Below are 13,871 nucleotides of genomic sequence, written 5' to 3' on the forward strand. Positions count from 1 at the left end.
TGTACCTTAGCGGATTGCAGGGCGCTTCTAACATACATGCCACCCTTTGGAAGTCATGTTGTAGGCTTGTCCTGTTTGGTTTATGTTGGCATTGCATTAAGAAGTTCAACGTGATACCTGCAGGTTAACTGTTTACTGATAATTACTTATTCGGCGGCGTGCGCATATTATTCCCTTACTTCGCCGGCAGGTCCATGGAAAGTCCCCGAAAAGATTACATAACGTTGCAAAACTCCTTTCAGTGCTTTCGGAAAAGAGGTCCTAGATCTTGAGACCCTGGTAAGCCAGAAATCGCTGACGGCTAGCGCTGTAAGCGTACCTTTTCCATCTCCTGTATTTTCAAAGCATACACACGCGCGATACTTAAGAATACGAAAATTTTAAACAGTTTAACAGTTCATGTGGAAGCGTTTGCGGTGCAACTGGCGCGAACAGGACACCAGAGGTCACAGGAATTACAGCTCTTATGACTACTAGCAGTATGTGTGCGTGGTTGTTACAGCAGTAGATCTTAGGGACGAGGGGTACCTGACGGCAATGCATGGGCTCCATCGATGCATGTGCCTCGGCATGAAGGGTGAATACAATACGTTTCATATGCACAGACCTCATAGTTTGCAGCATTTTAAGGGAGGTCAAATGTGTTTCGCACGCAGCAGCTAGTGCAGCTTTGGCCCGAACACTGTATATACGAGCGGCCTACATAAAGGCATACCTTTATACAACGATTATAGGCTCTCACAGCTTTTCTTGCGTACACATGATAACCTATAGCCTTCAGGCCTATAGACCATGCTGTATACAACAGATCGCCTATAGGTGTGTTGTATACGATCATATACGCGAAATCACCTATACTCCACATATTCCGCGGTCCTACCTATTAGGCGATGGCCCGGCCTATAGGTGACTTCCAATTTTAGAGACGTCAATGCTGGGATTCATGTTGAGGAGTGCTGGCCGGGCATACTCTGTGTAAGTCCGGATGTGCTGGGAGAGCGTTGAAGGGAGCACAATTCTCAGGGCCTCATCCTTCTTAAAGCGCTCCGTCTTGTGATGGATGGTCTCCATCACAAGACGACGGCCCCTGCTGCTGCTGCTCCTGCTGCTGCTGCTAGCGCCATGGCTGCCATCCGCCCCTGCCCCTGCCCTTGCTACAGGAAACACCTCGACCAGGTTGTTGCCGCGGCAGTCCATCTGGAAGCAGTCTTGCTGCTTGCAGGTCTGCATGCCTGTCACCATCAAGGTGCTCAACACGGACAAGCGGACAGGCGGAATGTAGACACCAGATATCATCTCCGCCAGCAGTGCATGCATGAGCAGGACAGCGGTGCTGTAAGTGACGGGCCCATTAGTTGAAGATACTGATATGTGCAAGGTATTTCTTAATACCAATCCGAGGAAAATCGCTACTTTCCTTACTGAGGTTTTTGATGAGCGTCAACAGCGTGCTCTGGAGCCTCACGGCTCGTGAGGGCACCCGCCGCGTCGGCGGCGGAAATACTGTAACCACAATACAATACAATTAGGCCCAGCAGCAGCAAGGTCTTTCTCCAGCATCGCCTGTGCCTTATCCCACAGCGCACGCACAAAAGATAGTACCTCGCTTTTGCTAGGCAGACCATCATCAGGCGGGGAAGCGGTTGTTGGTGGTGCTGCAGCTGCTGGCTTCTTCTTGGTGGCTGCTGTCTTGGTGGCAGCTGGGTGATGCTTCACAGCAGCAGCAGCAGCAGCAGCAGGACCACCACCACCACCACCAGCAATGGCACACATTTTGGACTGCTGCCGCTGGTGGTTCACCACCACCTCCGAACCCTTGTCCTCCTCCTCTGCATCCCCTGTCTCCTCATCACTTGTTACCACCAGTGTAGGTGGTGGTGCCGCCTTGGCAGCTCTTGGGTAGTTCCTCCGCACTTGTTGCCTCACCACCTTGAGCCACTCATGCACCCTGATGAGGTGTGCAACCTAATGATGATGTAGAGGGAGGGATGTAATCAAATGAATGGGAAAGGGGCACACATGTTATAGGCAGCAGCAGCACATATAGAGAATAGCACAGGGCAGGGAGAGTGAGAGTAAGATGCAACGGTGGCACTTCAATATGCACCATGGCATCCAACCGGGTGTGTGTCTGTATGTGTATCTGTGTGGGTGTGTGCGTGTGTTTCTGCGTGTGTGTGTGTGTGTAGGTGTGCATCTCATACAACTATCTGACCGGGCCTGACACTGGCCAGGGGCTGCTGCCCAGTCCAATGGGAAGACCACCTAAGGGGTGAGATATGCCTCTGCCACCTCCTAAGCAGCTGACAGCCACAAGTCTCCATGACTGGCTCATCCACTCCTTTAGTGAGTTATACTGCACCCATGAATTTACTCACCTTCATCTCCGGATCTGGCAGGGACCTTGTGTCGACCTGCCTCAGGTACTCAACTGTTTTGATGGAGTTCTGGAACTCCACGTCTGCCTTTGTACGGCAGACACGATGGACCATGAAGTCCATATAGCTGATTATGAGGTGCTGCACACGGGTAAGCATTGATGTTGTGGGAGGTGTGGGTTGTGGGGGTTGAGGTGGGGCTTAGGGTGGGGCGGGAGGTGGCATGTGTGGAGGGAGAGGATGGAGGGCATTGTATTCGCAACATAGCTGTGGCATGAGCTGCGAAGCAAAAGTATAGTGTCTCCAGATTAGGGTTGCATAAATGGCGTGCGACAGCTATATGGTATTTAGGGTTTAGTCTCCATCTGTGTCACTTGTTGTTTTTGCTTGTCAGGTCCATACATCCAGCGAACTAATGTACCTAATCTTCACACCACAAAAGCACATACACATACACATACACATACACATACACATACACATACACATACACATACACATACACATACACATACACACCTGGTTGGAGAACAGCCTCAACGACAGGGAGGTCAAGCTGACCTTCATCCAGCCGTGGGCGAAGCCAAGGAACTTGGATACCGTGCTCTTGAGGCCCCGATAGGTGGATTGACGTACCATTCCAGTCCCCTGGCGCTCAAAATTGTAGGGCTGCGTCCAGAACGCCTCAAAGTCATCGATTTCGGAGGTGATGGGCATCATGGATGGCATTTTGCCTTTAAATTTCTGAAATATGCCAAACTGGCTGATGTCTGTACTGTCCCACAGCTTCCTGGGGAGGGCAGTGGGAAACTCCTCCCCCACCGGGTAAAAGAGCGACTTTGGGGATGCTGGGGGGCCCTGTTGTCGTGCAGCTCCTGCAGCTCGAGAGGGTGCAGGCTGGTGGCTAGTGGGGGTCGCTACTTGTGATGAAGGCAGAAGATTAGGGGAGGTGACGGGGTGGCGGGGGGTTGGCCTGCGGCCGGCAGCAGCAGCAGATTGTGCAGGGTGCACAAGGGGCGAGTTGCAACTGGGGATGGCGGTGGCAGTGGTTGCTGCTGCTGTTGCTGCTGTTGCTGCTGTTGCTGCTGTTGCTGCTGTTGCTGCTGTTGCTGCTGTTGCTGCTGCTGCTGCATTGGTGGTGGTGGCAGCGGTGGTGGCGGCAGCGGTGGCAGTGGCAGCGGTGGCAGTGTTGGCAGCAGTGGTGGCAGTGGCGGCAGTGGTAGCAGGAGCCGTAGCAGTGGCAGCGGTGGCAGTGGCAGCGGTGGCGGCAGCAGTGGAGGTGGTGGCAGTGGGCTGGGCCGCATTCATAGTCGGTGTGTCTTCTGCCTCCAGCTGATGTGTGGCCATCATGGCCCCACACCGCTTCCCTGGGGGCTGCAGCCGCTCGAATGCAGTGGCCTTGGCCAGTTGTACAGGTGTCATTTCTGGACTTGTGGCACTCAATGGCGGCCGCTTCAGTTTAAGCTCCTTGATTGCAGAAGCCACCGGAGCAAGCTCTGCACTCCGGTGCAAAGCTTTGGCCATGGCTGTGCAGCTTGCCAGCTTCACTGAAGGTGTTGAGCTGTGTATGGCTTTGATGGCCTTCAGCCTGCAAAGGAGCATGCTGTCGTTGGTTGTATATTGCTTTAGATGTGGGCGCTCTTTCAACCACCCATGGACAACCCTCTTCAGAAGGGGGGTGGCCTGCTTCTGCACCTCCTCTGCCACCTGGTTGACCACCATCAAGTTCTGGCCGCCACCAGCCTTCCGGACCTCTGCCTCATTGGACACCAGGATGAACCTCAAGCTACCCATGCCCTCTATGAACACGGTTGTGTCCCACACTGCCCAACGCTGCATGTAGAAAATCATGGGCAACAAGGTTCGACAGTAGTTTTCAGCATGTGGTGTTATTGCTAGGTGCAGGTGCTCTTATAGGGGCAGAGGCGGATTATCTGTGTTATTGCTTGGGGGATACAAAGCAGCTGTGTGTGGTGACCATGTGGCCAGCACAGGATGCAGGTATAACGTTTGACAATCACCATCAGTATGTGTGTGTAAGTGTGTGTAAGTGTGTGTAAGTGTGTGTATGTGTGTGTATGTGTGTATGTGTATGTGTATGTGTGTGTGCATGTGCGTGTGTATGTGTGTATGTGCGTGTGTGTGTGTGCGTGTGCATGTATATGTGTATGTGTGTATGTGCGTGTGTATGTGTGTATGTGCGTGTGTGTGTGTGCATGTGTGCGTGTGTGCATGTGTGTGTGCATGTGTGTGCATGTGTGTGTGCGTGTGGATGTGTGTATATGTGTATGTGCGTGTGTCTGTGTGTCTGTGTGTATGCGTGTGCATGTGTGTGTGTGTAAATGGCCACATGCATGTGTTGTGTCGTGGGCCAAGTCATACTTCCACGGGACTTAGGGTTTTTAGGGTTTAGGGTTTTAGGGTTTTAGGGTTTTAGGGAGTACACACGGGGGGAAAGAATGGGCTATTGCAGCGAAGCAACGCCCCAGATGAGTGCTAAAAACGGTGCATTAGAACATCTTATTTTAGGCATAGCCGAAAATGTGGTTTGAAGAGGGGCGTCGGAGCGGCGTCGTACGGTGCAGTTAGTGGTTGTTATTTTGAATTGCTATTTGTTCGGTGGTGTTTAGTCTTGTTGAATTATCTTCCGGGCGATCTCGGACTCGGCTACTAGTTGACACGAGCCCTCCGTACCAGAACAGCTGCTAGCTGCCGCTGGTTTTGTCCGTTGGTTAGCGGTGTGAATTTGTCGACCTTTTCTTTCGGTCTTATCATCCACAGCTCATTTCATCAGTTCTTCCGGTGTTAGTTGCTGTAAACATGCCGCCCTTTGACCATCTGCGCACGATCACCGACTGCGATCGAGAGCTGGTGGCCTTCCCACCGCTTTCATCGGACGAAATAGACTTATTGCAACGAGTAGAAGACCAGCTCCTGGCCATCGATGAAGCGTTGGCGGCAGACCTCGGACAGCAGGAAGAGCATCTGCCCGCGCGAGCCTCGAAATCAGCCAAAGAGGCCCACACGGCCAAAATCGAGTCTACTCGGCGCAAGTATGAGGCTCAGCGTTCGAGGATCCTTCGAGCCAACCCGTCCTTCACGGACCTGAAGACTCGCGATGCCGCTCGGCTCGCGATCCAAGAGCGCAAGCTTCAGCTCGTCTCTGGCGTGCCGCCGCAAGGCTGGCACCCCCTCCCAAATGTGGTCGAGGAAGACGCAGTGATATGCTCGGCCTCGCAGCAGACAGAGAGGACGTCCTAGACGCCGTGCCGGTGTGGGGATCGATGTTCAAAGCGGCAGGAGGACAGCGCCTGGCGTCCGACCAATCAGCTTTCAACAGTCATGCCAACCGCGTCGTCAACCACAACATTGCGGCCGCTCAGGCGGCTGCAGCAGAGTTCGACGGGACACAGGACCCCGAAGCACGGGCGCAGCTGGCCGTGCAGGTGGCGCAACACTACAAGATAGCATCCGAGGCGCAGCAGACTCAGAAGCAGCTCAACGACATGTCACAGCTGCTGCCCTACAAAGAGGTCATCCGCCTGGCAAGGGATGGGGACCCGCGCAAGACCTCCCTCGTCGCCTGCCTCGCTTCTCTCTCCTCCGAGCAGCGGGCGTACCTGGGCGCGGCGCTTACAGGACAGACTCAGTCGGCCAGCCGGCCCAGCTCCAAGCGGCCCTTCGCCGCCACATTGCCCCCCGAGGGGGGCCCTCAAGAGGGCCCCGAGGACATCACGTGCCTAATTTGCAACCAGCGGGGCCACCGCTTTCGAAACTGCCCACAACTCCAGGCCATGCCCCGGGACCAGCAGCAGGCAGCGGTTGACAAGGCTCGGGCGCGCTTGCGGGCGGGCGCCCGCGGGGCACCAGCTTCAGCATAGGTCACGGAGGCGCCGGCCGCCGCTTGCCCCCTCCCTGGAACGCCACAGGAGCGGCCGGGGCCTGGGGGCATACCCATCAAGGCGGCCGGCGCCCAACAACAAGCGGACGTCGCTGCCCAACGTGAGTTCCATAAGGGGTTGCTTGTGCACCCCATCCCCGTTGGGCCTTGCTTGCGTGTCGGGAAGAGGCCGAGTTTTAGTGCGGCGTGCCCTGCTTAGTGCGTCTGTCAGTTTTTTTTCGGGGGATAGACAACCCGTGTTGCCCTGTGTTAGGTCGTACTTGCCTTGTCCGTGAACCGGTGTTTGAGCTGCCCTCCCCGTCGGGCGATAGACGGGGCGCGCACCGCGATATCGGCCCCCTCCTCGGGGATAAGGAGGCGTCTTGCCGACGTTTAGCCCAGTTGGAGGGCCCCCACACGCTGCGGGTTAGAGCTGCCCTCCCCGTCGGGCGATAGACGGGGCGCGCACCGTGATATCGGCCCCCTCCTCGGGGATAAGGAGGCGTCTTGCCGACGTTTAGCCCAGTGGAGGGCCCTCACACGCTGCGGGTTAGAGCTGCCCTCCCCGTCGGGCGATAGACGGGGCGCGCACCGCGATATCGGCCCCCTCCTCGGGGATAAGGAGGCATCTTGCCGACGTTTAGCCCAGTGGAGGGCCCTCACACGCTGCGGGTTAGAGCTGCCCTCCCCGTCGGGCGATAGACGGGGCGCGCACCGCGATATCGGCCCCCTCCTCGGGGATAAGGAGGCATCTTGCCGACGTTTAGCCCAGTTGGAGGGCCCTCACACGCTGCGGGTTAGAGCTGCCCTCCCCGTCGGGCGATAGACGGGGCGCGCACCGCGATATCGGCCCCCTCCTCGGGGATAAGGAGGTTGGCAGCTGATTGTTCCTGGGGGTGCTTGGCTCGGTTTCCCCCCCCCCCCTGTCCCGTTTTGATGAGTGTAGGTGCGGGCCCCGCGCCTCCGCAGCAACTTGAGTTGGTCTCCGACGCAGTGGCTGCAGAGGCCGCTGCAGCAGTGGTAGCACAGGCGTCAGCCTTAGTGGCGGCGGCCATGATCCCCGAACCGCTCCATCCGGCCCCGGGACGCCCTTGGTTCGGGCAGGCGGGCAGCAAGCTCGTCACCGAGGCATGGCTGCGGTATGGAGTGAATACGCCAGCGTCCCGCAACGCGGCCGTCTGGACATTCCACACGGAGCCTAACCCGTCCCACCACCTCCGTAACTATCCCTCTATCCTCCCGCACCTCGCCGACATGAGCCAGCACTTCGACGACTTCCTGGCTTCCGGCGTCACCGAGCAATATGACCCCAGCGTGCATGGCCCTGAGACCGACTTCGCGACCGTCGTCAACCCCCTGCACGTCGTCCTCAAGCCAGATGGCTCCATCCGTCCCATAACCGACCCCTCTCGGTCTGGGGTCAATGAGTGCATGACCAAGCTCCCCTGTCCGCTCCCCGATCTCGCCACACTTCTCGAACAGCTGCCAGCCAACGGCTTTCTGGGGAAACGCGACCTGGCGAGCGGATTCCACCACGTCAAGCTGGCACCAGAGGCGCGCCAATTCATGGCCTTTCGGCACCCCTCCACCGGCGCGCTGCAATGATGGGTCTCCCTTCCCTTCGGCGCCAGTCAAAGCCCAGCGATCTTCGTGGAGCTTACCACCGCCGCCGCCAGCATTTTCCAGCAGGAGTGCGACCACCGGGGCCTGCAGGTGCGCATCTTCGTCTACGTAGATGACTTCATGATCATGGGTCACTCGCACGCGGACGTCCAGGGCGCCTTTCAGATCCTCGATGACATTGGCACTGAGTTGGGCCTCGAGTGGAAGGCCAGCAAGGACCGGGGGCGCGACACCCCCTTACAGCAGCTGGAGTTCCTGGGCATGCTCTTCGACACCGTCCGCATGGAGATGCGTATGGCCCCCGACAAGCGGCAGCGATATGCCGGGGAAGTCACCGCCATCCTAGAGGCGGCCGCCACAGGGCCCGTCCGCCGAGGGGACCTTCAGACACTCGCCGGCCGCCTCACGTTTGTGGCGCGAGCGTGCAGATGGGGCTACACATTCCTGCAGGGCATCTACGACGCTCTCGGCACCCTGCAGTACCCCCCGCCGTCATCAGTCGCCCTTCCCGAAGAGGCTCTTGACGACCTTCGCTTCTGGCAGGACGTCCTCCGCCCGGACTCCTCCGTCTGGGACGGCGTCAAGCGCTGCGTTTTGGCTAATCTGGACTTGGTGAGGGGAGAGTTCTTGGGGGAAGAGGGCGCCACCATCTTCACAGATGCGAGTGGCGCGGGCTTCGGGGCGGCCTGGGACCGGGCCGAGGTGCAAGGCCACTGGTCCGAAGGGGAGCGACGACTGCACATCGGCTGGCTGGAGCTCTCAGCGGTCCTGCGGGCGCTGCAGTCCTGGGTGCCACGGTTGGCGGGGCGCCGGGTGCTGGTCCGGTGCGACAACACCCAGGCGGTAGCGGCCATCAACCACGGTTCCACACGCATCCCGGACGGATGAGCCGTCAGCCGGCAGCTGGCGCTGCTGGCGGTGCGGTACCAGTTTGAAGTGAGGGCGGAGCACATCGCCGGGGAGCTTAACGTCAGGGCAGACCGGCTCAGCCGCAATCTGGAGTTGGCCCGCAGCCAGAATCTGCGCCTCAAACCTCGCACGTTCTGCTCCCTGGTCGGGTTTGGGCAGTATGCTCCATCGGTGGACTGTTGCTGCGACGTGCTAGGTGTCAACGCTCAGCCAGGCTGCTCCACCTTCTTCAGCCCGGACAAGTCGGTGCTGGGCCAGGCGGCAACCCTCGCTGGCAAAGTCCTGTGGGCCTTCCCACCCAAGGATTTGGTCGGGGAGGTGCTGCTCGAGATCGTGGCGGCTGCGAGGCTCGACCGGAGCACACGCGCAACTGTCGTCGTGCCAAACTGGCCGGAGCGCTCGTGGTTTTGGCGGTTCGTCGTGGGCACCGGGCAAGGGGCAACCCCGTTTGTGGTATCGCTGCAGCTGTCTTGCCCAAGGGTCGGCGGCACTGCCTTTTCCCGTGGGGGGCCGAGGCCGCGCCCAGCGAGTACGACTTGATTGTGCTCAGGCTCAATTAGATTGCCCCGCATCCCCCCTTGGCCAGTGTCGGCAGGCGGTTTCCAGGAGGAGGGAAGCTGCTCCGTCTGCGGGCGGCGATGTGGAGCTAGGGATCTACGCTGCGAGGCCTGCCCCCGCTCGACCCATCGTCGGTGCCTTGGAATCGCCCCAGGCGCCTACCCCGGTGGTTGGTACCGCTGCACTTCTTGCTTGCTTGCGGCGGCGGGTATCGGGTCAGTGGCCCAGGGGAGTGTTACGGAGGAACTAGCACGGCTAGCCGTGGAGTTGCACGGCAGCGCGGTCGCAGACAGCTCTTTGGTCACATACGAGTCGGGGCGGCGGCGCTTTGTACGCTTCTGTGCGGAGGTCGCAGGGGTGCCGGAGGCGGACGCTTTGCCCCGCCAGCGTGGGTCCGACCTCAATCGGGACCTGGTGTGTCTGTTCATAGCGCATGCAGTTGGCCGGTACGCGACCTCCACCGTCACCGGCACGCTGAGCGCCCTGGCGGACTGGCAGCGGTTCATGGGAGTCTCGCCAGAGGCCTATATCAGCCGCGACCCGCTGGTCAAGCGAACCCTGGGCCAAGCGTTGCGAAGGACTGCTGCGGGGCCGGAGTCGGCACCGTCCATGGCAAAGGCACCTTTGCCCCTGGGGGTGCTAAGGCTGCTCGTGGCGTGGCTACGGTGCAGGGCAAATGCGGAGCCGCGGAGGGCGTCGGAGTTCACACAGGACGCCTGCTGGTTGGTTTTGGGGTTTTTCGGGATGCTCCGGAGGAGCGAGTTGGCGGCCCTGACAGTGGGCTGCATTGAGGAGTTGCCGGGAGGGGGTGTAGGGCTGCGGATCGTACGTAGCAAAACGGACCAGAAGGGAGAGGGGACGTTGGTGTGCCTGGCAGCGCTCACCCAGAGCGGCATCCCCATTGCTCGCATAGTACAGCGGCACCTGGAGTGCGTGGGGACGGCCGAGGGTCACTCCCCGCTCTTCGTACGGGGAATCACCGGGCCGGGCAAGCAGGGGACGGCGTGGCGGCGCGGGGATTTCACTATTAGGCTGCATGCGTTGCTGGGGGAGTTGCAGGGGTACGAGCCGGAGTTGAGGCTAGATCTCGCTAGAATATCGGCCCACAGCTTGCGCAAGGGGGGGGCCACTGCGGCTGCCAATGCTGGGGTGGGTCTGGAGGAGATTAAGGCGCATGGGCGGTGGAGGTCTGATGCGGTACTGGTCTACATCCGCCGGTCCGTGGCGGTGAGGCGGGCAGTGGTGGAGCGCATGTGACGCGACTGGGTGAGGGGGATGTTTCGCTGGGTTAGGCGTGGGGCCAAAGTAACCCAAGCGAGGCCGTCGGCTGCCTGCTGGTTACCAATGCGGAAGAGCACGGTAGCCCGGAAGGGCCGCACTAAGTAGCATGCGGGCTCTGGCAGGCAGGCTGGGCGTCTCTTATCCCCAACCTTATGTCCACGTCCCCGGTGCCTTGTCCGTATTAGTTGTACTGTAACGAACGCGTTTTGGGTTTCTCGTCCTGGTTCGTGGTCTGGCTAGCTGCTCAGCCCGGATTCAAAATCTTATTTTAGGCATAGCCGAAAATGTGGTTTGAAGAGGGGCGTCGGAGCGGCGTCGTACGGTGCAGTTAGTGGTTGTTATTTTGAATTGCTATTTGTTCGGTGGTGTTTAGTCTTGTTGAATTATCTTCCGGGCGATCTCGGACTCGGCTACTAGTTGACACGAGCCCTCCGTACCAGAACAGCTGCTAGCTGCCGCTGGTTTTGTCCGTTGGTTAGCGGTGTGAATTTGTCGACCTTTTCTTTCCCACCCGCCCTCCCTTCCGAACTTTGGATTCCTGGTTTTGTGAGAGGCCAGCCTTTTAGTTTAGAGGCACGGGGGATGTTTCGCTGGGTTAGGCGTGGGGCCAAAGTAACCCAAGCGAGGCCGTCGGCTGCCTGCTGGTTACCAATGCGGAAGAGCACGGTAGCCCGGAAGGGCCGCACTAAGTAGCATGCGGGCTCTGGCAGGCAGGCTGGGCGTCTCTTATCCCCAACCTTATGTCCACGTCCCCGGTGCCTTGTCCGTATTAGTTGTACTGTAACGAACGCGTTTTGGGTTTCTCGTCCTGGTTCGTGGTCTGGCTAGCTGCTCAGCCCGGATTCAAAATGCATATTTGAAGCTTAGCCTAACGTTGTCCTTGGCCTCCGACTGCAACCACTAACCTCCAGAGCGTGGCTTGGAGCTTTTCGAGTCGAGGAACGTACGTCACACATCGCTACAAGGTGTCTATGGATAGGGAGGGTCGGGGAATTGGGGCTGGGAGGGTTGGGAGGGTCGTGGCACGGGAGTTTGCGGGGTATGGGGGTTAGGGAGGGTCGGGGAATAGGGGTTGGGAGGGTTGGGAGGGTCGTGGCACGGGGGTTGGCGGGGTATGGGGGTTAGGGAGGGTCGGGGAATCACATTTCACAACTCACTTTTCATGTCCCCCCCTCCCTTTGCCCCCTAAGGCCTGCCACACCAGGGAGGACGTGGAGTGCTGGCACTTTTCCTCAAAGTTACCAAACAGCATATAAAGGGCAGCGGGTTCTCTGTCTAGATCTTTTGCATGGGGGATCTTGGAAAACCAGCAAACCTACATGGCTGGCGTAGCTACACAAACAAAAGCCTTTTTATCCCCCGGTTTCCGAGCTTAAGTTTTCCCAAAGCTCTCAGCCCAGTGCAGAGAGACTGTACGTCCTGTACTTGATCAAGTACTGCACATACAGTCTCTCTGCACTGGGCTGTGAGCTTTGGAAAACTTATAGGCTGTGAAACCGGGGGATAAAAAGGCTTGTTTAGTTTGTGTAGCTAGGCCTTCATGAAAAGGCAACTTCTCCTCTGTACCTCAGAAAGAATCGTGATTAAGAACATGTGGTCCTACACAGGCGCATATCTCAAGTCTGTGTACATCTTTTACCTTTTAATATATTAGGGGGCAGCAGGGCACCTGTGGATAGTTTTGGAAAAGCTAGTTAAGGAGGAGCAGCAATATAAAAGATGGCAAACCCGTGGGAGCATTTTAGTCATGAAGCTCCAGACTTAAGTCAGACTTGACTTTTAGGGCTTTGGGGCAGTTACAATAGTATACGTGGAGTGCTGCAGGCACTCGTGTGATGCAGCAGTTCTGTATAATATAGAAGTTGTCTTGTCTTGTATGTCCTTGAGGCACAAAGTCCCACATTGCAGCTAAAAGCACGAGCAGAAGCTGTAGTATAGTATAGCTTGTATGCTTTTTATGCTGCCATCATCAACACTGCTCCAGATGCCTACGCCATGGATGGGGATGAAGCTCATCGTCATGCCTCAAACGATTACATATATGCTTCTAGCACTACAATCCCCTTCCGTCCTGGCCACCCACACATACACATGCTCATATGCTCATGCAGTGCTGCCATCATATGTGCACATCGCAGCTACAGGGCAAAGGACTACAGTCTGTAGCTGACTAAATGTCTCAACATCATCATCACAATCACCCGCAGCAGCAGCAGTGCTTCAGACTAACATTTCTCATACTACACACAGGCCCCTCCTCCCTGTGAAGCAATGTCTGGGCAGCATCGTGTCCTCTTCCTGCGCTGTGCTGCCACCGATAGTACTGGATCCTTGATACCAGAAAGAAGGCTGCTGGCCCCTGCTGCACAGGAGCCAGGCTGCTGTGTAGCCCACACTCCCATCCGGATGGATCCATGCCTCGGTGTGGCCATGCCAGTTAAATTCAGCACGTGTTCCTAACTGTCTGCTAGCTGTGTTCATCAACTTCCTCCCAACGACCTACCACGAATTGTTTTTCAACAGTCAGGCAACTGTTTGGCCAACTGTCTCCGATCAGTCAGCCAACTGCCTCTGAACTGTGTATTGACTTGACTTTTTGCCAACTGCCAACCCACCTATATATATATTACTAGTGTCCTGACCACCAACAATAATGTGTGTGCCTGCGGTAACTACCTTTTTTTTACTTAGTAAGTGCCCATAAAGTGTCTGCCACCACATCATCTGCCTGATTGCCTGCTAACTGCCCACCAACTGCCTTCCAACTGTCTCACAACTGACTAACAACCGACGTACTGATTTTAACTGTCCCATCAACCATGTGGCTTGAAACCGACTGACTGTCCACCTGTCATGTCAGCAACTGCCTGCCCAACTGTCTGTCCACAGCCTGCTCAACTGTGTGCCAACGGTTGTGGGGTCAACTGTCTGCCAAATGCCTACAACTGTCTTATAACTGTCTTAATAACTGTGTACCAAACAGTTGTGTGCCAACTGTCTGCCAACGGTTGTGGGTCAACTGTCTGCTAACTGTCCACCAACTGTCCTAATAACTGTGTACCAAACAGTTGTGTGCCAACTGTTTGCCAACGGTCTACCTATTTACCTACATCTATCTGCATCTAACTATCCATGCCTACGTACCTAATGTATCGAGATAGACAGACAAACAGACAGATGGGTAGTTGTATACAAACAGACAGACAGACAGGCAGACACAAGCAGGTGATGTTGGGGTAACA

At 57.1% G+C, this 13,871-nt stretch overlaps 2 protein-coding genes across 2 annotated transcripts; one reads left to right on the plus strand and one right to left on the minus strand.

The window, feature by feature from the left end:
* Positions 1 to 900: 900 nt before the first annotated feature.
* Positions 901 to 4,229, minus strand: VOLCADRAFT_92576 (uncharacterized protein; the record flags this gene model as incomplete). The annotated part of the gene is made up of 5 exons (XM_002951949.1): positions 901 to 1,333; positions 1,466 to 1,965; positions 2,379 to 2,519; positions 2,898 to 3,351; positions 3,739 to 4,229. The coding sequence occupies 5 exons, from the start codon at positions 4,227 to 4,229 to the stop codon at positions 901 to 903; spliced, it is 2,019 nt and encodes a 672-aa protein (XP_002951995.1).
* Positions 4,230 to 5,198: 969 nt separating this feature from the next.
* VOLCADRAFT_92577 (uncharacterized protein) lies at positions 5,199 to 11,908 on the plus strand (the record flags this gene model as incomplete). The annotated part of the gene is made up of 9 exons (XM_002951874.1): positions 5,199 to 5,597; positions 5,762 to 6,199; positions 6,308 to 6,380; positions 7,205 to 7,572; positions 8,191 to 8,493; positions 9,503 to 9,563; positions 9,779 to 10,013; positions 11,541 to 11,572; positions 11,820 to 11,908. 9 exons carry the CDS (start codon positions 5,199 to 5,201, stop codon positions 11,906 to 11,908), a joined length of 1,998 nt encoding a protein of 665 aa, XP_002951920.1.
* Between the last annotated feature and the right edge of the window lie 1,963 nt (positions 11,909 to 13,871).

This window comes from Volvox carteri (genome assembly GCF_000143455.1).
Source record: "Volvox carteri f. nagariensis unplaced genomic scaffold VOLCAscaffold_26, whole genome shotgun sequence".
Lineage (NCBI taxonomy): Eukaryota > Viridiplantae > Chlorophyta > Chlorophyceae > Chlamydomonadales > Volvocaceae > Volvox > Volvox carteri.